General features: G+C 39.8%; 1 protein-coding gene and 1 long non-coding RNA gene across 2 annotated transcripts in view; one reads left to right on the forward strand and one right to left on the reverse strand.

Moving 5' to 3' along the window:
- The window catches only part of LOC145434526 (uncharacterized), a 369,322-nt gene that overhangs the window by 117,309 nt on the left and 226,426 nt on the right, over window positions 1-25,587 (reverse strand). The gene's annotated exons all lie outside the window — the stretch shown is intronic.
- On the forward strand, window positions 21,855-24,097 carry LOC145434500 (uncharacterized). The gene is made up of 2 exons (XM_080311858.1): window positions 21,855-22,893; window positions 23,905-24,097. Exons 1-2 carry the CDS (start codon window positions 22,747-22,749, stop codon window positions 24,079-24,081), a joined length of 324 nt encoding a protein of 107 aa, XP_080167984.1. The 5' UTR covers window positions 21,855-22,746; the 3' UTR covers window positions 24,082-24,097.

The following is a 25,587-nucleotide window of genomic DNA, read 5'->3' on the forward strand; positions in this document are numbered from 1 at the left end:
GTTACGACAACTGTTTTTTGACAAATATGACAAATATAGGTTTTCCATTTATATATGAGAAAGCAAATTCATCAAATTCAAACTGCCTGGGTCCGCGGCCGTACACTGCTAACAAAGTCGCCACGCACAGAAAATCTGTGCCGCGCACACAAAAAGCCGAAGTGATGACCTTTTTTCAGTCGTTACGCACCGTTGTCCAAGGGAGCGCGCGGTGAGTTGGTGAGTGCACGCAGACTAGTGAAAAATTAAAGGCCCATACCAATACTGATTCAGAACAATAACAATCTAAACTCGAGAACATATCAAGAGACCAAAACATGTCAAACAATGGGTATTTAAACGAAACAGCGACGGTGCGATAAGAGAGCTAAGTAGCTAAATTAATATGCAACAATGCTGGACCAGTAATAATTGCGTTCGTAATGAAAGAGGCCGCCGGCCGCAAAATGGACCTCTGCGGGCCGCATGCGGGCCGCGGGCCGCGGGTTGAGAACCCCTGCTATAGGTAGTCAGCGAATGATGTTTATTCAATCAATCAATGAAATTGATATCGTTGTCTGATGCAACAAATTTACCTGGCGTACGTGGTTATTCTTGATTTCACATGTATATTGTATCATAAAAACCAAATCCCTGCGATTGGGCTGTTGATCACTGCTATATAACTTGCTAATGGGAAATTTCGGTAGCAAGTACATAGAAACACGTTTCAAACTCTGCTCAATATCAACGTAGCCATACTCAGACTACGAATACATTGTCCGGTCTGGCCTACACCGTGCGTAAGCCTATATTCCCTTGCAACTCCTCGTCGAAATTGTTGGGGAAGCGACGAAAGATATTGATTCATGGGATTAATATATCATTTGATTGCCCAAGTTCATACATTTGGCGACGATTAAACACCAATATGCACTGCAGGGATGTGGCACTATCTGGCCCTAGTCGTCGCTAGGTATCGTTTACATTAATATAGGCTATCAGTTTACTCAAATGTAGGGTTGAAACTAGCAATATGACGTGACGTGACGTCATGGGGTTCACGTTCGCGATCACGCAGAACCTGTCAAGAAGGTTCGCGTTCACACGAACCTGAATGTTTCAGGGGTTCACACCATCCCTAGCTACTATCGAAAAGGACGCAAAAATAAAGTTAGGAATATATTTGAGTTGGATACATTTAAGTTAATTAAAAGTTTTCAAGGTTCAGCAGTCCGAGACATTTGTTTCGAAGTTTTACAAATTCGCGAGGTCTAAATGGTTGAGAAACACTGGTCTGGATAGTACACAAGCTTAAATACTTGGATAGCATTCATATCAGTATGTATTGAATGATATCACATAACACAGTACGAGGCAATACATGCAATACGCAGTGACGCGGTGTTCTGAGATGATTAAAATAACAACAAAGTGATACTGACACTGACGTAATAACCACACAGTTATTGAATATTTACGAATTCGTCTTGTGTATATCTGCTACCCAATCGACATTTGATAAGCTTTTTGGCGTTCTGCTAAACCTCTACTTGCCATAACAAAACCGTACCATTTCAAGAATGTATAGTACCATGTTCTATCATGCTAGCTAGACCCATAGATGTGATCAGCATTGCGGCAAAACCCGAGTCTTCAGCATCTTCTGATTCAATATTTTGTGAATAAGGGATGTTAAATCCAATTTGGGTCGCGGGATGGAAAAGCGATAATGAGTGTTAAACTCATTTGGGTCTCGGACTGGAAAGGCGATTAGGTTTTTCGGATTAGTGGCAATCGTACTTACGCTTCAGTCGTCTTCACGTTTAGCTGTGTTCATGTTTATCCATCGCATACGACATTAATGCAGTGACCGAAAGATCTGCAGCAGACCAAAATCAATTGTAATCAAAGTCATAATGACAAGAATGTACAGACCTTCTTCATGCGAGAGCCGCGTATCTAAAATCTTAGTTTTAAAAGAGCCACAACACAAAAATTTAAATAGGCGAATTAATTTCGTCACAACGAAATGTAGGCTATCGAGTAAAGTTGACTACTGTGAGGCGATACTGTGCGGCTCCACTTGGGATGAAAGGTGTTTGAAATCAGGTGGCATGACCTCAAAGCAGTGCGGAGCAGTTCCTACAAGTACTGATGAGCAATTTAAGGGAGAATCCGGCAACGCAATATTATTACTCTCTAACTCTGTCTTCGATTGGTAACTCGTGGCAAAGTTTTAGTGTTTGCTTACATAATGATATTTCAGGTTAGAAGCTTTGAAATTACTGCACTGACCTTGACAGATATAGGGACAGTGTCTTACCTCCATTATCACTGAAGGCAAACTCGATTCCCATTCTGCTTTAAAAGTTCTATCTACCTATTCTTACTTTCCAACTTACTCAACGACATTTTCTTGGCCTAGCTCCACAATTATCGCTAGCCTTTGCCATGCAAATGGTACAGCCGCACTCACCATTGTAAGCTTGCAATTGATCATTGCCTGCGCTATCGTGAATAATTATCAGGTTCTATGTTGATTGAAGTGTTTATCATTGATTGATGAACAATGAACATGTACGATTTTCGCGGGTGAAACGCTTATGTGCACTCGATTCCAGAATTCTGTTGCAATTTTCTAACCCTGTATTGTAGCGCCCTCTTCCGAGAAATTCTACAAGTGTTACGTAGACCACAAGGAAAGAAACAACACAAAAACAATATACATGCTGATAATACCAGATAAAACCCATCCATTTATAAACAGGTTGCGCCTCTCTAGCAAAATTGTGAAACGCATGTGCATTGTGCATTACAATCAGTAAAGATCCACATTATCGCTATATGTCTGAACGTGGAAACGATAGCTGGTTACTAATCCTCACTGACACAGTCTGCATTACGTGATATTCGAATTTCGAAGGTACGGTGGAATCGTTAGACTGGTATAGTGTTCTCATTCATTATGAACTGAGCGCGAGTTTCGTGGATCAGCGAGAGCTCGCGAGAACATGAATTTACAGCGAATTTCATCTGACTAACAACTGAAAAGTTTTTATACTGCAACTGTTAATCCTCTGCAATACCGCAGAGGAACTTTATACGCTTGAACAGTAATAAATGATATCATGGACAAATAAATCCGTTCGTGCCTCAATAATAATCATAGTAGTTTAGTAATATAGTATATACTACTAGCTCAACGCCGTGATTGCTTGTTGCGATGTTATCTAACAAAGTGATATATTGAATATGATACAAAATATATCTTTAAGAATATCATAAATATGACCCGATGTAATGTTAACAGTAAATCTTGGCTTTGTTATACTACATGAAGCGACATATGGCGACTTGCAAATCTCAACTTATGCATGGCAGAAAGAGCAGTGAAGCATCGGACGAAGCCGCTAATTTTCATCACATACAGCGAGAACGGCACGCCTCTCTGATCATCCTCTCAACTAAGTTTGAATGAACTAGATTCGCCCTAGCAAGGATGGACGGACATTGACAACCTGCGCTTTCAGATTAAAGCCGCTACCGCGAAGAGAATGCACCGGTGTGGTTTTAACCATGAAGTGTCAACTGATTGGACAGCCGTCGTGATTATACCTCAACCAACATCGAAATTTGAGTCATGTAAAAATATCACCGACATCACTCATTATGCCTATAAACCGAAGTATTTTGGCGATATCGAAAATCGCATAGTTCATGTGAAAAATAAAAGTTGCTATCAAATCATTTCGGACCGCGACCCGAATGTTGAGTTTTATTGTCATCTCGTGACCAGGGTCTCGCAAATAGAAATGAATGCATTTGTGAGCACACTATGCCACGTTTGTAATAGCATGGACGGAATGGAGACGATGCAGTTGTACGCAACGCAGCTCTAAGTAAAATGATGCATTAGGCCTACACAAAAGTAATTAATTCGGGGATGTTGATGTCATATAAAATTTATCTTTCATACAGTGGTACTTATTTGCATTTACCGAGATAAAGTATCCTCGTTTGGTTACAGTTGTACCGCGGGTATCAGCTTGCAAGGACAGAACCATAGCATAGATTCCCGTCAAATTAGACAGTACTTTTGGGCAAGGTTTTATCGACGCTTGGTACAGTACCGCACTTTCTGCAGCAGTACGTTGGATAACAACGACGTTTTCCTATGTCCCGTCGCAGAAGGGTTCGACCCTGACATATCTGTGTATAATATAGTTTCTTACATTTCGCATTCCTACATTAAACCGCTCTAAAAGGTATTTGAAGTCGTCAAACGATACTATAGGAACATATTCACCTACTCATATGTACTAGCAATCCATTTCCAATTTCGAATAAGAATAAATTCATGTATGTAAAGTGTAGACTGTAGAAAGTTTGGCGGCAGTTTTGGTCCCAACTTTCTCGCTACACTTCCTCAGCGCAAATATTACCATCGCCGGTTCGAACTTTCCATTATAACCACTCATAGACAGTTAGTTCTCATGTAGTTTGAAGTCCGGCAAACTACAATCATCACGTCATAATATCGTAACATAACGCATCCGCGAGTCTCGCTTATCGGCTACAGCAGTGCTTTTCAACCTGTGTGACGGTTGGCACTTGTGCGAAAGAAAAAAAAAATGCAGTGCGAATGACGGAGGTGGTGCGAATAGCGCGAATGAAAATCCGGATCAAGTGCGATGACGAAGCTAGTGCGAATGAAGATCCGGATCAAGTGCGAATGAAGATCGTGATTAATTGTCGACTTTTCTGACGTGGAATAATTCAAATAAACCTTATAGGAAATTTAAGATATGTAGAATTTTTGTAGTTGCGACGCAATTGTAAAACTTGATATGATGCACCACTCATCGTAGCTCTCAATATTCCCGCACTCGAATTATTACGTAACCAAAAGCCTGGTTTGAAACTGGTGTTGTGGCCGTATATAGATCCCTCCAATGTCTATAGTGGCAGACATACAGTACATCAGCCCGTCTTAGCCTGCGACAGACTGGAAAAATGACGTCATATTGACTTTCTGCCTTCTTTCACTGAACAATCATCATATTTTCATAATAACTGTTCGATTTGCGCGAGGCACGAGGATAGTTGTAAATACCATCATTACAAACTCACATTTGCAAGTTACTGTAACGCAAATTTTTACCCCTACAAGGGTTATTAAGCGAACTCACTTGAATGGTACTTATGCAGCTGCATGTCAGAGGCAAGTATACAATTACGTGGTCGCGTTTTGGTATTCTTTGACTTCGAATTCATATAGCCTCTTTCACAAGGATATATGGAGGTGATTGGAATAAATACTAGTAAGACACCTCTGCAAACGCGCTTGGGTGACCGTTACAAAAGACTTGCATCAAAATGGAGCAACATAATTCCACACGTATATAGGCGCTGACACTTATTATTTTACGAGGTGGCGAAGTCTTGTGACTTAATAATTGTTCCCTATCCATAACGTCATCGTCACACTAAAATGAACTGACGACTGTACACGTGCAGCGTTAAACTATTTGTGTGACGTTAGAATACCGACCCTGCACTCATTAACATTAAACCATGAAGCCGAGTTATTAAATGGAATCTTGAAACCGTACGACGATCATCCGTCCGTCCGACGGAATTCATCGAAAAAAATCAGAATTTTCGTCGCTGAGAATCTGGAGTTACGTCACTGTTATTAACGCGCAATGCGCCGTGTGAGTAACGAAATACACTGCGCACTGGCAAGTAGCCAACGATAACTCTCGAATACGAGGTTCCAAGCAGACAATAATTATGATTACAAACGCGAAATCGCGCAGCCAATCAGCAATTGTCACTTGCGGTTTCTGGCTTCGTGTTGAGTAGCTCGCATCGCGACAACTGTTTGCAGATTAAAACCGCGATTTTGGCGGCATTGGTGCATTTCCCGGGTTACGCTCGCTAAGCATTTTTAGAGTACATTAGTGTATATGCCGCAAATAGATCTAGGAACGATATATAACGTCCTATTCGCATTTAATGTATCGACTATGGGCTAGGACAGAGATGGCCAATCTTTTTGCTATCCACGGCCCCATTTCGAATACTTGAGCAGCCTACGGACGCATTCCTGGGCATGTTAGACGCCAAATATACATATTAAACTGTCCTTGCCCATTACCGGTGAACTCCGGATTAAGATATGTTTTCATATCGGCTTATTATACGCACTAAAATCGACGGCCGCCAGTACATACTAATTGAATTACGTGTTGACGGCCGTCGAATTTTCTTTCCACGACCGAAGGTTGGCCACCCCTGGGCTACAATTAATTCCAGTTCCATCCGCATGCCGCGATTTTATCAATAGAAATCGACTGTCTACCAAAGGATCAATACTTTAAAAATCGATATTGTTGTTCTCGAAACGAGTACGTCCAGCAATCAAGTTTATCGCAATATAGAAGGCTCCCTGTTCAAACGAATCAGAGTTTGTGTCACCCAGAATCTCGTGATGCATCAATATCTGACAACGGCATACGTTAAAAACGAAAATACCTCTTTGAAAATGACATTGTGGGATAATTCCAGAGTTTGAATGTATCAAGCAGACAACAAGAAATATAGATGACGACAAACGAGAAAGCGTGTATTTTAATCGGTATCGCCACGAATGACTGTTGAGTCTGACTCCATATTAGTAGCTTTCGTCGCGAAAATTGTTATCTCAATATATCGGTGTTTACGCTGTATTGCTGCATTTCCCGAGTAATGTTACTGACAAAGCCTCGTTAGAGAAGCGAATTCCAATTTGCAGGCACACACCAATACACTTTCCAATTACGCGTTCCTATTACCAAGACTATCACGAAGCTAGTTATAGCTCAAGAATAGTTTTGTAAACTAATATGGACGTACATAACCGCGTATGTCGGCGCCTATGGTATAGGTATTCGTTTCTATTCATGCGAGTGCTCTCGAGTTCTTCTGGAATCAAGGTTATGAAAAAACAGGAGCAAATGGATGGCGTGAAGAGATTTCAGTCCCTTTCTAGTATCCGAAATACTTAGATATTTATTTTCAAGGAACTGTCAAGGAATGTGCATTAATTTCAGAGTTGAAAAAAGAGCGAAGCTATACTTTTTTTTGACTATATGCAGCATTATTGACGATATATAGCAAAGTTGAAAGTGGTCGAGAAATATTTGCGTCAATTTCACGAAGGAAGTGGTTACAACAACGCTACGTAATATCCACTACATCAAGGTAGTGTAGTATACCGCCATATATTTTGGAAAAATGCACCTAGATGCCTCGTATAGTTATATCATGCTAGTCGCGAATATTCATGCTACGAGTTCGAGAGTAGCCACCTTTGCTTTATTCCTCACAAAGGGCCCCCTCGATCGAGTCAACTTCGGGTCAACATGAAATTCGTTTCAAACTTACTTAATCAATTACTTCCCATACCTTGATTTTCCAATTCAGCGTTAAGTAGCTCTGACATGTCTTGATTTCTTTTACCTTTAATTAGCTGGATGTTAAACGACGTGATGATCGAAGAGAGCTTACAAATCTATGAATAGGTTTTAATGCATGAAGCAAATTTTGCGGTTTCGCAAACCCTCTACAATAATTTGCTGACTGCCGGTTGGAACGAATGCTATATACTTTGTCAATTGTTCAGCTTGAATTACATTGTAGTTTGCTTCTATTGTCGGAGTCTGCACTCGCGAATTTACAGCCGGAATGTAGAAAACGCCAAGGTTGGAGAATGAATTTTATATGTAGGCCTACTACTCGAGACATATGGCGTGTCAGTGAAATGGCTTGAGATAATTTGGAGTCGACGGCATGCCTTGGGAACATCGGCTTCCGACCAACAAGCCAGCATGGACATTGATACAAAATAATTCAAAAATGTGAATATTGCCTTCAAATATGTCGTTTCGCAAGTGCAATGAAACAAAGTTTTGTAATTTTACGCGATAAATTAGAATGGTATCTGTTGAATTCACATGGCAGCGGTCTACGATGCTAGAAATAATAAGGATCAGCTCAGTAAGTGTTATACTTACTGTTAATATGACTGTTACTTATTGACGCATCAACAAATACATGGTAAGTGATTAACTGCCCATTTCAATCACAAAAAAACAGTTTCCATCATATCTCTGGTTTGGCGTTTCGAACATGAGCACATTGCATAATGCTTAAGTACTATGTTGTTATCACGCCATTGTCTACCGATTGTTAGAACAATGGCTTCAATGTTGTTAGACAGGACCTGGGTCTTTGAGCTTTGTCGCGGATGAAATCGCCTAATTGGCCGGATGCAGCCCTCGAGCCGTCTGTTTGACAACTCTGATCTTTATTGTTACAACATGGACTGCTATCTGTATTCTTAGAAGAGACTTGACATTTTGATAACGGTAACTATCGGGTCTTATGGAGTATTGAGACCACGAAAAAGTCGGTAATCGGTCGATCATAGTGCGATGTTTTTGTAACTAGAATAATCGAAACGCACCTACAGTCAAATCCAGTTGACGAAGTGTTGTAATCAGGATGGCAAACTACCCGTTTTCTTGGTTGAGGACATCTCTCTTCTACTTTGGGGAGAGCATGGGGTGTATATACCAATTATACCAGCTGGCGCGTTACTTGCATTGAATCCGAATAGACATCCTCTCTGAATCATTGCTGAATCATTGCTTTCACAGCTTTTAACAAGAACTGAGAAGACTAGCTACGATTTTACCTACAGGACACAAGATCAGGAGCTATTCATAATATGGGCTCTGAACAAATGGTGGCTTCAACTATTTTCTCAAATTTAACCAGAATTGCGCTTCGGGAATCTCTCCGCAACAAACATTTCTGGATTTGCTTTTTCGATAAGGGGGTGGGGAGTAGGGTAGAGTTAAAAATGAAAATTTTAGAATTTTAAAAATACGTCGTCGTATGTGGTGCCAAATAGTAAATAAATAAATTGTATCATAATTTTGGGTTCGAACACCCTCCAGTGGTCGTGCAATTTCACAGAACGAGCCAAGAACAGGTAATGTCGCCATATCTTGATCATCACTTACACTAGAAAGTCAGTTTTGGGCTTAAAAGATGCAGAAGCAACATGTTTTTGTCTCACTTCCACAGAACTTATAAGTCATAGGCAAATTTCTGATTTTATTAGTAAAATTATTCGCTGAAGGAGTGGGTAAGATGTCAAAAGCTTTTAGTGGTTGATCTTATGACTGAGCAACACATCAATTAGAACTACTTTTCATGGTAGTGAAGCATCTACCCTTGTCTCAGGATTAAAACGTAAAGATAGCCTCATCAGACAAAAACTGAAGTCGTGAAATCAGATGAAATTTTTCAATACTAAACATGATTTTAATGTTTGTGCACACTGATTCTCATATCATACTGCTACAAAAATTTCCCGTTTCCAGTATAGAATTGATGTTTATGTTTTGAATGCGTATTTTCAATTTTTTTGCTTTCATTCAGGAGCTTTGTGACAAATATGATACAAACCCTACGACAGCATATTGGTAAGAAATCTCATGAGGGCCATTGTTATAAACTTACCGATATCGTGACGCTGTACTACCATTGGACGCTGTTTTAAATTCAATTTTAGCAGTCTCTATTCGATGTCCGAGACCGATTTATGTTTGGAGGGGGTTTCACACAACGTATAGTGTCATTGTTAAGCTTTATATATTTGTATTCACTGATGGTGGATCCGTACTGAAACGGTGAATTCGCTCAACAGTTGCATGAGCGCCTTTTCTTTCTCTTGATGAAGACACGACATGTAGGCTTCAGCCGTTTCCTTCACAATGAAGCAGTCATGCTGTAAAAGCTTCTGTGAAGCAGGTGTTGTTTGTTCATCTTGTATTTCGTACATCAACATGTCCTGAATTAATCTTAAATCATCACCTGCCAAACTACTAACAATGCGCACTCAGAATCTCGCCGATAGCAGACTTCTTGAACACCTGATCAGCAAGCTGCTGCTGCCGTGGTCATTGAAGCATAGCCGATTAGCCAATCAAGAGCCGTGGTTATTTGATTACTAGTCTCCTCGCCGTTCTATGGGAAGTGGCACGCCCATTCTTGAGCAGCTACTTTCAAACGCTTTGACCGAAATCTTAACGGCTTTCCTGAAAGCTTCTTTCAGGCTAATTGTTTTTTTTTTTTTTATCAATAATCTATAGAATGAGACACAATCACGGAGACTTTTTGAAATTTTTCCAAATTTTGTACAGCCCTAATGTACATATAATGCGATTATCCAAGAACTGTGACATATTTTCACATCTTTACCGCGATCCCCTTCTATAACACGTAAAAAGATGATACTGATGAGAGAGAGATGATATTGAAATGTAAAAGTATCTTCTCCAATCTCACCATTTTGGTTTGGAAGCAGGTTGCTCCCCGGATTATTAGTTTATTTACAAGTTTTACTGTGAATAAATCATATGGTAATTAAACAATTTGTTAATTTGTTAAAAAATAGGTCCAAAGTTGGAATTGGCATTATGTATCGATGGATCATTGACGCACCAAATTACAATAGGCATCCATTCGGAGCTTCTGAAATTTTCGCAGCTACGACTTATCCAAACTATAATACGTTGTGATCCGGTGTAGATTCCCGTGTATGATGCTACTTCAGAATGTAAACTGTACTACCGTGGATGCGAATTAATTTCGAGGCGGGTAACGCGAAGCCATCTCCTGGCCGCACTGCTTGGTACGCAGATCAATAAATAATATCGCAATCCCAATATTGTTTGCAGAGCAGCGACGACAAAGCACCGTTCCGGAGTTTTAAAAATATTTTACAACACGACCAAACTTTGAAAATGAATGATATAGTTTGATCTTACCGATATTTATACTACTGCAAAGGCTGTAAAGAAGTGGTCGCGAATGGTTTAAACTTTGAAGGGAATTTTCACTTTATAGCCTGAAAAGATATATGTGACTTTTACATATTGTAAAATTATTAAAAATCTAAAATGTCGTCGCGAGCCGCACAAAATGTACTGGCGGGCCGCTTGTTTGAGACCTCTTGGGCATGCTGTTTTCTGTAGTCTTGCATATGTTTGGTTAAGCTTGCTCACGAAACGCGTGATACTGGGCTTGCTTCGCTACGGATCGAGCGGGTATGTGTGTGGTTGTTAATCATCTATAAAAGTGTAATTTAATACTTAATGTTGTATAATTACCACTGATTTCAATAAAACATGGGCCCAGGACGTTTTAAATTACCCTGCCAGTATGTCATGACTCGCCAATAAAAAAAAGGTATGAAACCAATGATACACGCCTAAAGCCCAATACAAAAGAATCGTGTTGAAAAGATAATTCTATCAAGGATAAATTTCATGCGACATCTCCATCGATGGATCAACATGGCGTACAATTGGTTGTATGCACCTTTTCTATTCCATACATGCCCGTAAAATCGCAACGTACTGACATCGCAAATACATTCAGTTCAATGTGTGATTTAATTTCACGTAGCGTCCAATTGCGTTGCGAGATCTCGTTAAAACTTAGATCTGGGCCACACTTTAAAAAGTTTCTGAACCACAGCTGTAAGACGATGTTGGGTAGCCTATTCAGAGCGATGGCGCTGTGTAGAAGTGCAGTCCGGCAGTCGGATTTGACGTGAGGTTATTATTCGCGCAATAGTAGCAGGATGCTTATGTTGGTAACAGTGGAAAAACTTGTGCATAGATTACACCTAAATTCAGTTTGGCTGACTAGATGTATAAAGTCTCATACATTCACGCTCGCTCGCCTCTAGACTCGGTGCAGGAATGAAGTAGTAAATGGAGATTCGCCCTCTCAAAAACGAAGTCTGTAGCAATGCTCTTAACTAGGAAAAGAAAGATTCTCAATTCTAATTGCCTATTTAATTTCTTATTTTAATTGCCCAGTTATACAAACATTTTCTGTTAAAAGATTTTTTGTTCGGGATAGTGGGAAAGACTAGTTGCAGGAGTAAAGTCAATCACGGTGACTTCGGAATGTTTACAAAAATCAAATTTCTCCCGTGATACACAACCTTTCCTTCCATACAAACTTCAAGATAGACAAAAATGACGAGGCTTGATGTTATATGTTCATTAAAAAAATGTTTGTCAATTTCCGTGCCATATTTGTTGACATCATGCACAAAAGTGTCGCCGGCTGCGTTCCGCGTTAATATAATATTCGCCTTCATCTATATTAGCATAAATGGATTTCGTTCATGTCCAATCGAAAGCGCGGATTTCTTGGACACGATCACTTATTTCAAGAAGTATAGTTGCAGGATTTCCTTTGAAATAATAGAAGTCAACCCAATTTATTCATGAATAGCATGATCGAAAATGAAATCATAGCGCCATGCTGCGTTCATAGTAGCTTTTTACTTCGGTGTAATTGTATGCATCTTACAGAATGGAAAGATACACAAAATGCAGTTTTAGCCCATGCTGCATGGCTTAGAACTGTATTTAAGGAATTAGTGTACTGATTTAAGCCTAAATATGTGTGGTTCACCCAGTAATGCAGTATACGGAATTTTTTGAATCGTTCGGTATCGAATTACTGAACGGTGTACTTCTGAAGGTATACCTATGCCGTTAGTGCCATATATTTTCAACAAAACAGTCTGTAGTAAAATGTAAATTTATATAATCAATGAGAATCACGAAAAACCATTATCAAACCCATCCTTAGACACTTATAGGCGATAAGGATGTTTATAATTTGTTATTTATTTTTCACAATTTTTTTTCAAATTTGTCAAATTTACCAGTTTTTTTCTGGGTTTCCCACAAGAATTGAACTTCAACATTTTAGCCCATGCTATAAGAGACCTTGACATACATATTTGTGAAGAAATTGTTTGGTATCAACATAGTCCACAGATTTGTGGGGTATTTCATAAAATGGCTCTACTATATCATATTGGGACATCGTATCGTATGCGATGCTACTGCGTTCGAAAGTTCGAGAAATATGCTAGTTGACTTGCATATATAGGCTATGTATTGGCGCTTGATGCGTACGAATCAATTGTGAAATCGAAAGGACGCGCGTTCGACGTGAATGATCAATGTTCATATAGTTCTCGGATCGCATACAACGGCTCGCTTGCGTTTCCAGCATTGCAGGCTTAAATCGGCGCCCACTATATTGCCGTAAACCTGAAGTAGCCGCCTAGCGGTCTGAGCTACTCTTACGGCTCAGACACCAGAGGGAATAGCGGTGTGCGAGAAAATGTTCTCGATTTCTTGAAAATAAAATACAATTTTGTTCTTCTATATCTACTGACGTCATACTTAGGCCCTCTCCTGGTATATGACCACCTGATTGCGTTTCGCATGAATCTCTACGTTCCAACGAGACATTACACCAGGGGTCACCAACACGCGGCCCGCCAAGTCATATTCTGCGGCCCGCGACCTGATTTGAGATAAGAAAACCAATTTGTAATTCTGAAATTAACTACAATTTCAACACGTTGTTTTTGTTTCAAAATAAGCTATTCTCTTGTGCCCAACATCACTATTCGTCATTATAGCTAAAACGGCTGTGGTGATGGCAACAGCATTCCATCGAGGGAGAATCAGCTGATGTGAATGGCGATATTGTCTTGACTTGTAACGGCCCAAACTTTGCCAAGACCGATACGCATAGAAAACGGCTTAGGGCAGTGGTTCCCAAACTGGGGGCGCAAAAGCATCTGAAGGGGAGGCGGAGATGCGCTCAAATAAAAAAAATTTCGCATCTATTTCATAGTTATTGCTATGTGTATAGTCCGGAAATCATCTTATAGAATTATGTTATCAACATCCATGAATGACCTTCATACCATCAAACTAGCCGTTGGGATTGCTAGCATTCTGGTTGCATTTTGTGATATGACGATTTTTCACTATCATAAAGTGGTGTGTGTCTAAAAAAGTTTGAGGACCACTGGCTTAGAGCTTCCCCACCAGATCAAGTTTTACATTACCATGTTCTTTCAGCTAGTAACGTATCTCGCTAGTCCTAATATCGATTCCTTAATCGCCGAAAAGCGTTCCCAGGTATCGTGCACAGCTCACAGTTCAAAATAAAATATAATTGGTGATAATGATTTTTGTTGTATTTGTATTCCTTCGATGAAATATTATTTCTTTTGTGGTCAAATATGCCCATCGCCTATGTTGGGTGGCTTATCGTTGTACTGGCGTAGAGTTGTAGAATGTGGTTTCCTATTTTACATCGATATCGAATTCATGCAGCCCGCGGCCTCTACGAAATTTGAAAAGTGGCCCACGACCCGTTTTGAGTTGGTGACCCCCGCATTACACGCTATTATAGCGCTTCATAGCCCAGCGCTACGATCTTGGAAAGGTAGACATGATAAGCCGAATCACGCGGCCGCCGCCGATGAGTAATCGATTACGTAATTGCGTGATCTCGCGGAATACAATTCACTTCCAATTTTACATCACATAGGGTTACCATACATCATCTTTTTAGAGGATTTGTCCTCTTTTTTGACTTTCTTGAAAGTGTCCTCGGAGGACGGCCGTTTGCCCTCTTTTTTGAGATTTTGTCCTCTTTTTTGAAAATTGAGGTCAGATTTAGAGCAAATTGGGAGTGATATGTCGTAAATCAGCAGAGAAGTGACGCTCCGTCGGGTATTTCGGAGCGAAAAAAAGTGTTCTCTTTTTAGATTTCCAAAATATGGTAAGCTTAACATAACATAGTAACTATTTTATATATCTCCATGCTATTGAAGTGGTATCAACCCCAGTGGCTTGTTATATGTAACTTGCAACTGCATAACGGATTCGTAAGTACACATCTTGGCTCATTCGTCACTGCCCAATGCCCATATACGCTCGAGAAGTCACTTCATGTGATACATTATTGCTTTATTTCTCATCAATTTGAACTGTATTCTACACGGCTAATGTTCCATGTATGATCAACAGTATTCATGGAATCCAACAGTTACTTCGTGTGCCATCTAAACCGATATATATAACCCCTATATGATGTTGTTATTACTGGCTCTGGTACCAAAATAGACTAACTCTCACGCTTATTTGTGTAGTGTTAGGTCTGGTGTCGGCTTTCTTATACAACATGATTTTCACGAAAATAAGGTATTGTATTCGTTCACGTCGATTTGAAACATCCCTACGTGCTAATCTTCGATATAAGGACTTTCATAAAATAGTATGACCAACAACAAGTCATAGAAGATAACTGTAATTGGTTATATGACGTCTAGAACGAAGATACAATGGTTTATATTCACGCGAACATCATTATCAAATTCAATTTTGCGGGAAAATTTTTGCGTGTTCAATCTGCATTTCAAGCAGGATATACATTGATGTAATAGGTTGTACATTGTCTTATGTATGCGTATTCATAAAAACTATCCATGTAATCGATTGTTACAGTTTAGAAAGTAATGCAGGTCGAGCTATCTTATAATAAATACCGACTCCTCCTTGTTGAACGATCGCGGTCCATTATACTGGTCCGCCGGTCGCAAAGGGACACGCCCTCTTTACGAAGGCGTGATACCCAATGAATTTTGTCATCACTAACCTCCAAGATGGCGGTCGAGAGTCATGAGCTCTGCGACAATTCGTAGCTGTTGTTTTGGCAAGTTCACTTGACACTTGTAATCATATCACGCCCTTATGCAAGTTTTAAAATGCAGCAATCCGGATACGTTTATTCTCAAAACAGCAGAAAGTTTTAGGAAAAGTCATGTCCATGTCATTTTGCATAACGATTTTCTGGAAACTCACTGCTCCGACTCCGGCCGCATCTTTAATTCAGTTTGTTCAATCCAAAATCAATGTGTGTTCCTATCCGTCAAACACAGCGGGCCTATAGCAGATGGGGGGAATTTTCAAACTTAGCAATGAGTGTATCTCCAGGTATATGTGTGTGTATTGGTGATTTCGAAACATTGATAAAATATCGTTCGCCATTCTGTGGTAGTGCATCTTCTTCAAAAATGAATTGTCGATAAATAAGTGTATTTTCCAAATTTACACCGTAGCGAATCAGGTAAACGACACTTCACGTTACATAATTTTGACTTCACGCGTACACCAATTGGTGTAAGCGATTCAAATGCACCAATCCTTATACATATATATTTCATGATTGAATTTTTATGAAGCTTCGCAGTGAACATAGGCGTATGGCAGTGGTTCCCAACCTGTGGTACGCGTACCACTAGTGGTACGCGAAGGTCTTCCAGGTGGTACGCGAGTAGATTCTGTCTTTTTTTCGACCGAAGGTAGTTATTAGTTAAGGTGGGGTTGAACACAAACATTGTTCTTCAATAAACTTCCGGCTTAGCATGGCCTCCTCGCACTAGACTCTAACTTCTCGCGCTATTCCCCAGCTGCTAATTTTCCCTTCTACGTGGGAGCGCGAGCAAGGATTTTTATCTCTGATGACTATCAAGTCGAAGAAACGAAACCGACTAGTTGCACCCATGCGCGATTTACCCTTATCACATTGTTTCTGCTCTGTGTGTAGTTCTAATTGCATATTTAAGAGATCTTTTATCAACTGTCATAACCTTCCAAGCCTTCAAATTATTCGTTGGGATTGCTAGCATTCTAGTTGTATTTTGTGATATGACGATAAGCGGGGGCGCGAAATTATTCACATCATAAAGGGGGGCGTGTCTATAAAAGTTCGAGAACCGCTGAGCTAGTGGAAAATTTGCTAATGCAGCCATCGCATAAAAACAATTGACGTTTGTTGTTTGCTGTTATTTCATCATGTTGTTCTTCTTGTGACTGGTGGTGAAAAAAATTTCATGCATCCCATTAACCCTGGCTGATAATGCCTAGTTTATTAGCATTTCCTCTTACGCCTCGCATAGGTCAAATACGTCGTTATAACGTCATAAATGACGGAAACATTTTTGACCGCCTTCAGCGCGCGAAACTTATGTAGGTGGTACGCGAGCACTGCATAAAACCTCGAAATGGTACGTGGGTGAAAAAAGGTTGGGAACCACTGGCGTATGGCAACGCGTAACGTCACATTGCCATAGGAATTCGAAATATATCCCGTCAGGATTTTTTGTGCAGGATTCTTTATATATCGAGCTATAAAATATCGTAGAACTAGTACATGTAGTTACTGCTGTTATATCGCTCGGATGATCACTATGTTTATGTGAGTCCGAGGACATTGCGGTTTCAGTGTTATTATTTTCAGTAGCCAATCAAACATCCCACACGTGTGTTTAAATACATTGATTCCGCCTAATGCGACGAAGAATACAATGATATGCTCGCTATGCCCTGTCTAAATAAACCGTCGTTTAGACTTATTATTATTACTAATATGCCGTTATCAAACGGTACATATTGAGGGTGTTTAAAAGGATATTTGAATCATCGGTAAGGAATGTTGATATATACATGGTGTTTCGACACAAAGCCACAATGTCGACAGCATCATTGCTTATTCGGCAATTAGGTTTTTGCTAACTCTCGTAAAGAGGATCTAATTACTCATCATGCAATTAATGTCAACATTTCCATCATACTCAATAGTAAATTGTTTTTCTATGAGCACATGACCTTTATCAGATAATTTGCAATAAGCGTCAGCAGAATAGATGAACAATATTGGCAGAACCTCTTCGTGATAACATTTCTTGTCTGTTTTTTGTAGCCATCATTTGCGGTTGCTGTTCCTAGTCTGCGCTCCGGATTACTGAAGCACGATATCATGTAATCGACCTCGCAGGGTTGTAGCCAAGTCACGACGCTTCGAGTCCCAAGTAAATCTCATTTCTATAGTTTTGACTCGAGTCAAGTCGAGACATTTTCAATTTACTACCCCGTCAAGTCCGAGTCTGAGTCATCAAGCAGAGGTTCAAGTCCTAGTCATGGTATTTTGACTCGAGTCCGAGTCCAAGTCATTGTGTTCACTGTCCAGTTTCAAGTTAAAGTCTTGCTAAATCCACTATAATAACTCTGTTTTGTGATATCAAATGTCTAGCATTATAAGATACTAATTTTCTTCACTTTAACCATTTTCTGGTCGCATATGCGAGTACTTGTATCAATAGACCAGTGGTTCCCAAACGGTGGGGAATTCAATGATTTCTGGCGGGGAATAGACGCATTTGTTCAAAATTATATATGACAGGACAGCCTACATATTCACGGAGTCACATGCGCAATTAACTGCTCTGGAATGTATGTATCGAAAATTATATTACGCGTTGTTCACAAAACCTCATTTTTAACTCTGGATGGCCAATGGTGGCGTCACAAACGTATCCAGCACGACTAGTTTACGTGAAATAACGCTATCGCGAAATTCTGAGTGTTACTGGCACGTTTTATGTTGCAGTTAAAGGCGATTGTCTTGCATACTGGTGTGGTTGTGTGTCTTGTGTAGTCAAACCAGGAGATAGCTGCTTTTTTATGACAAAAGTGCGGGGTAGTGGGGAGCGGGCCCGTAACTGCCGCACCCCAAACCCCCCAATTGGGGGGCGAGCTCGAAGAGGCCCAACATTATTTCGTGAATTAACATAAATTAAAGTATTTTTTTAAAAATTCATGCCACTTTATCAAAAAAATTTCGCGCTTGGTGCGCGATTTAATATTGCTGAATATCTGATTATTCGGTAACCTTCCCCCACGAAAATAGGCTACGTAGAATTTATAGAAATGGAGACTTCGGCGTCCGCCATTACTGCGCCACGACGCACCAATGCCATGCCAATGCAACTACGAGAAGTGTGCCAGAACGATCAGCAGCGAGAAGACCTTGGCCGAGAAGGAATGGCCTTGTGGTGACCGAAAACTAAACAGTATACCCAATGTAGCTGCTAGGTAGCGGGGAAAAAGCGTACAGGCTCAGCGGGGCTGAGTTAGGTCTATCACCCAGTGGGGGGGGGGGGGGCAAGATCAACGTTTTTTTGGCGGGGCTGACGAACTGCTGTCACGGTCCTGGTGGGGAATGAAGGCTCTGAAGAAATCTGAAGTGGGGAATGAAGACGAAAAGGTTGGGAACCACTGCAATAGACGAAATACCAATACGGTCGTTTCATTACTATTCTTCGAAATTACAATTAAATGTCGGTCTTGGCTGTCTGAGTCTCGAGTCATATGGCTTGGGTCGAGTCTTGCGCAATGACTCGAGTCCAAGTCCAGTAAATACACATTTTTACTCGAGTCGAGTCGAGTCATGTCCGTATTTTTACAAAATGTCTCGAGCCAAGTCGAGTCATCAGAAAATCTTAACTCGAGTCATTACAATCCTGCCACCTCGGCTTCCAACACCTTCAACCTTATCGCTGGTTCTCTTATTGTATTTTCTAGTAGCCTATTCTTTATGTAATAAGGTGTCCCTTCTTATTACCGTCTGTAGTAGGCCCAGGTGAATGTTTGATTTCAGAGACCATTCCAAGTCGCTTTGACAGCTTCCTATCTTTTCACTGTATTGCAATCTTCTGATGTTCTGATGTGACGACATTATAAATAGATTTGATACCGCATGAAACTGTTTTTAGCTATATAAGTATTAATTTACTTGCAGCTTCAAGGACCTTTGTGTCGCTGTAATTTACCAGATACATGAGTCGCGATCGAAACTCATACTATTACGGAAAATAATTTGCTGAGTTGTGCGGGATCATACGCAATTTAAGTGAATACATGGTTTGGACAGACTGACGAAAATTCCAGCTCTCATTTCCTATAGCAATGGCTTTATATATAATTTGTGGAAATCAGCGGTGGTCACAGCCGTTTTGAGCTCGCAGCACTATAAAAGTTTCTAAAATAGTTGGCGGACCATTGAAACTCAAAATTTAATGTCGACAAATGTAATGACGACTGCAGTTTGTAGCAAGTATGGTACCAGAGAGTGAAATTCTGCGTTTTTTTTCAATTAAATGCATTCCTGATTTTATTTACGTAATTTTGCGGTAATTTATCTGCCGAGTGAAGGTACAGTTGCTTTGCCCAGTCAGGCAGCAGGTGTCGATCACAGCCTCCCATGCCGAATACCGGGGATTGGCCGACAATGCTAACTCTAATATTATTTTACTATTTGAGAATTTCGAGAGAGATAACGTTTTGAAGTCGTTTCAAACATTTTTCCCGCTACCTTGCTAATTTCTCACTCACCACAACCAAACTACGAATACAATGCGACGCACGCAAGACCTGGCAAAAGCGAGACCATGCCATCTATAAAACAGCTTAAAGAGATACTTTGGGGTACGGAACCTTAATATACAATTGAAAAGTAAATTCTTATTGCAACAAGCTAGAATATTTTTGCCTGACACTATTAGTTAGTTGGAAAGAACATTGTATGTATATCAACAATTTTCTCACAAAATATGACGTCACCGGCATGAAATTTCGAATAATCAGGGCGAAAAGAAAACAGCCTATCGAAAAAAATGACTATGTAAACGGCGCGTATCAATGAGTCAGACCAACGTTATTGTTCGCATGTTTTCACAGCGGAGGCGGTCAAATCAAATGTTACTTATCCTAACGCTACATCACAATGTGGCTAATGACGTAGGCCTACCTAGCGAAATTTTAAATCAATTTAATTTGTGATATTTAATTTATTTTATCGATGCTTCCCACATCATGCATTCCACAATCAGGCGCCAAATTTTAACATATCTGGCGGACCGGCGTTTGAGAACCACTACAGTAGAGCACCCATCTAGAGACCACACATTAGTTTCAAAGCTGATTCAATTCTGCTGCAATGTTTCGACGAAGAAAGAATACCTTATTGAACGAATTAATCAACCAATCAAAGAATCGAGGAATTGATGATAACTACATAATAATAGGGAGGTACTGGATTGTGGTCGAAGAATAACAGGAAATAAAGTGTCATGTTGTGGAAAGTCCCAGGGACAAGTCTTTGTCGTTGGACGTCTCCAGTGCCGGTATCGTACATAAAAAGAGTAATACCAAGAAACGACTTTGTAAATGTAATAACTTCTGTGCTCCTAATATTATAGACTATGTCATCAAATGTCACTGGTATCGAAAGGGTTTGTGAATATTTTCATAATGACTTAATTATTCGATTAAACAGAAGTTTAGCCTACATACACTCTTAGAAATATTCGTAGATTTACCCAAATTATACCGGTAAATTTGTCCCGTCAGTTATATTAACGGTAAATGCCCGTCAAATTAATATACGGGCACGTCGAAAGTAAATATGCTTGTTTTTAGAGGGTAAAAAAATTACAAATTAAATTCGTAGAAGCAATTTACGGGATAACCAGTATTTCATATTTACTTTTGGATTTGTAAAAGCAATTTACTGGAAAATCAGTATTCTGGATTTACTTTTGCATTCGTAAAAGCGATTTACTGGATAATCATTAGTTGCAACATTGCTATTGCACTTACAATTCGATCATTTTACACGCTTACGGTCTTATGGACATATATATGTGATTTTCGTCATTACATCATGTTTCAATCATCAAGCAAATTACGCATCGATGGCCGTGCTGAATGCTAATCGGTTAGTGGTATCCGAACATTTTGGCATTGCAGATACCATCGTTTATATCACTTTATAAATAGTATGCTTTGAGACATCAAGGTCTAGCAATAGTAGCATGCCAAGCGAATTTGGTATGTTATGTAGCTTTGCTGCAGGTATGATCTTTTGTGTAATTATCTGTTGGACCAGTTCCGTCACCATTGTAGACTCCTTGACGAATGTATGATGCAAACTAAATATATCTATCGAAACACTGGAGCTGGTGTATACTGTATAGCCGCCATGCTCCTTCGCTATTGCGACGAGGGTATTAAACGTCCTTTACCTTTTTCCTGCGAATGGCCTTATGAATTGTTTGATCATGAATTCGTAGCTGCTCGAGCGAACAGTACCTTGTGACGTCATACATATTCCAGACGTAGCGGCGTCAGACGTCAGACATATCTGAGCCTGAGCACGTGCGGCTGAATGTTCCGAGATAGATATTATATTAGGCTTACCATACGTCCTCTTTTAAGAGGATTTGTCCTCTTTTTTGACTTTTTTGAAAGTGTCCTCGGAGGACGCCCTTTTGTCCTCTTTTTTGAGATTTTGTCCTCTTTTTGGAAAATTTAGGTCAGATATAGAGGAAATTGCGAGTGATATGCCGCAAATTAGCGCAGAAGTGAAGCTCCGGCGGGTATTTCGGAGGAAAAAGCGGTGATTTCAGCTCTGAGCGAAATGAAGACCTTTTTTTTTTTTTTTTTTTTAGTCATCAACCTGGCAATGTGGAGTAAAAAACGTTATTTTGAGCTCTGAGCAGAAGTGATGACCTTTTTTTTATTTTTTTAGTCAACCGCTCACAAAGTGGGAAAAATTAACCGTTTTTGAGAATTTCACTCCGGTTTTGCATGTTGCAAATTTCTGAAAAAGTGTCCTCTTTTTTGATTTCCAAAATATGGTAAGCCTATTATATCGACGCGATGTTTTCGTATTGGATAATAACAAGATGCGTTGCTGTAAGATATTGAGGGTTTCGAAGCCACTGCTTAACTTTAGCTTTAGAATATTGCAGGTGTTAATTGCAGATATTGTAGGTATAGCAGTATCCAAGCTGTTTCTGAAGACCTATGTATTTTCGTTACAGTTAATGGTGATCAGAAGCTATGGCTTTTAAGAATGTATTGCATTTTCTGACATTGAACTAAACGAAAATGGAAGTGTTATGGCATTATGAATCATGACGTCGAATGCTTATGTGATAGAAAGGGATCATTTCGCCTCTCCCTTCCAGCACGGTGCGTGCGAAATGCTTTGGACGTGCGATGCAAAGGAACATTGCCAGAAAAGTTTGCAATCACGCTGGAAAAGATGATTCAGGTACGAAGTCCTAGGCCAGGGGTATCAAACTCAACTTGCGTCGCTGGCCGGCGGAGTCAAACTTTCAAACCGCTCGCGTGCCGGATCAGTCAAATCATTTCAAAATGTTACGGTAGGCCTACATCAAAACGCCCGCCCTTACTTTTCGCTTGAATAGTTTATTATCAATCCTGTATACATTTTGGTATATTACAGATAATTCACGATCATATCATATGGATATATTCTAGCAGCACCTTTACTCGCAAACAACGGAATTTTGGCAAAAATTCAAAGATTGATTGTTTGAATTCAAGCGCTAAAACAATGACTCTAACGACGGAATAAGCTGACATATTTGTATGCTCCCTTTGTTTTATTCGTAATCTGCCGTTAACTCATCGTATGTGCTTTGAGGAACACAAGTGATTTAATTGTAAACGCAGACGTTAGAATTTGGCTCATTATTATTCGTCATATGGGTTTCTCTGTCTGTCTGGGGCCTTTGAGTAGAAGTGATACAGCAGTGCGACCAAATATATTTGAATTGTATATTTTGTAACTATTATATTCTCCATGCGAGCTGCATATAACATTTTCTTTCTCACTTCACAAATAACTACTTTTTGGCTCATTTTTTCATAAAAATACGAACTCAGTGTGCAGTTTTGGGAATTGGATGTCAGTATCACCAACTTGTTCCTGATGATGACTAGAGTAAAACCTTAACACCACTGTCGGATAATTATTTTATGGCCTATGATCTTGATATTTGTGGCCTTGCGGGAAGTATTTCTTACAATAATATCTCAACATTTGTTAGAAAATGTGCTGGGTAATACAGGGATTTTTCAAACTACTCAGAATTGCTTCACAGGCCGCATGCGGCTTGCGGGCCTTATGTTCGACACCGCTATCCTAGGCCATCATTATTCGAGAAATTGACAAGAATATGAAAAGTTGCAGTATGTCATACTATAGCGTCTCAAAGTTTCCAAATTGTAACTGTGTTGATGACTGCATAATATTCAGATTATAGAAGAACCGACAAAAGAGCATGGCCCAAAGTACAGTCCTTCAACTGCTGCTGAAGTTTTGATGAAGCCCGCTTCATTCAGGCAGTTGCTGACTGATGATCTTCACAAGAAAGACTGGATTTTCGTCATTATCCACACTTACTTTTTTTTTACGTGTTCCCGCAACAAATAAACCTGATTCAAATTTACTGGTCTCAGGAAAGTAAAACTGCTGCAAGGGACCAGACGAGTATATTGATGTTACAGCAGATTTCTGTTACCTTTAGTTACGGAAATTTTCCGTAAAACTTCCTACGGTCACTCGGTCAGCATATGTAAAATCATATTACGGGGAGACTGATTTCGAATTTACTGGTCTCATCAGTGTAAAACTGCTGCACTGGACCCGACCAGTAACTTGGTATTACAGCCGTTTTCCGTTACGCCAGGTAGCGGGGATTTTCCGTAAAAATTTCAACAGTCAGTCTTTGTAAAAATAAATTACGGTCAATATTATTTACGGGAAAATATTTATCAAATTTACCGATCTCAGAGTCGTAAAACTGCTGCCAGGACCAGACCAGTAATTTGGCATGGAATATTTTTAACAGTGTAGCAGTTACAAATTCTTCGACAATGATTTTCTGGTAGTATTACATTTTGCGATATAATATGTTGGCGTCAACACGAGAAACTAATTTCATATCAATGATACGGCAATCTGGAAGGAACATACTTGTTTTGCTTTACCGGGGCCGAATATGTCATTGATATGTGCTTTCAAGTCGGTTCATTGCAAACCATGTCACTCCTTATCGCCTATACCTATTTCATTCCGTCAATAAAGCAATCCCGATGGTAATCTCGTTAATTTGCCGACATGAGAATTGTCGAATATTGAACTCAAACGATAATTTTAGTCACCAGGCGGCTGGTACTAATTAATTACACTTACGCGGTGATGAATTCGTTCGCTTGTCGATATGTCCATTATCAAATATTGATACAGCAATTAGTGTTGCATTTGACATTTTATCGCCAAGCAAGAGCACCCTTCAGGCAGGACTTTAGTTAATATAGATCCGTACAACTCAACTATTATTCACGTAGTGAACCAATAATGCTGTACACAACTATCACGATATCACTATTCATGACTGTTAAAAGGTTGCTGAAATTCTGAGCTACATGCCCATAATGGTCACTTCCTAACCACGATTTGCTTCTTAATAAGAGGCCTATATTAGGAACGAATTCCCGACGAAGAAGCGCTTAGGAAAGGCACTGAATTATATCGGTGACAAGATAACAGGAAGTACTGATTGACAGTCTTTAAACAACGTGATACCGTCATTTCTCATGGTTACACGACCCACCAAGACCTTTGAAGTTCCGGCCAACATGCGGAGTCGCAAAAGGTGTTACCAAATAAAACATTGACTGAAAATTTCAGCCACATGTTGACTTATAGCAGGGCTCTTAAACACGCGGCCCGTGAGACCATCTTGTGCGACCCGCGTCGTAATTTTGTTTTTTCAAGTATTTACTAATATTTAGGTACCACATATCTTTTTTCAGAAATTACTTTAAAATTGCTCCAAAATCAGAAAGCTACTCATCAAACATCATATGCAGTCGCTACCACACGGTATTAAGTCATATTGTCTATTCATGATGATAAGACTCCGCAAATATGTCC

This window comes from Botryllus schlosseri, chromosome 1 (assembly GCF_051294905.1).
Source record: "Botryllus schlosseri isolate E-star chromosome 1, Bs_hap1, whole genome shotgun sequence".
NCBI lineage: Eukaryota > Metazoa > Chordata > Ascidiacea > Stolidobranchia > Styelidae > Botryllus > Botryllus schlosseri.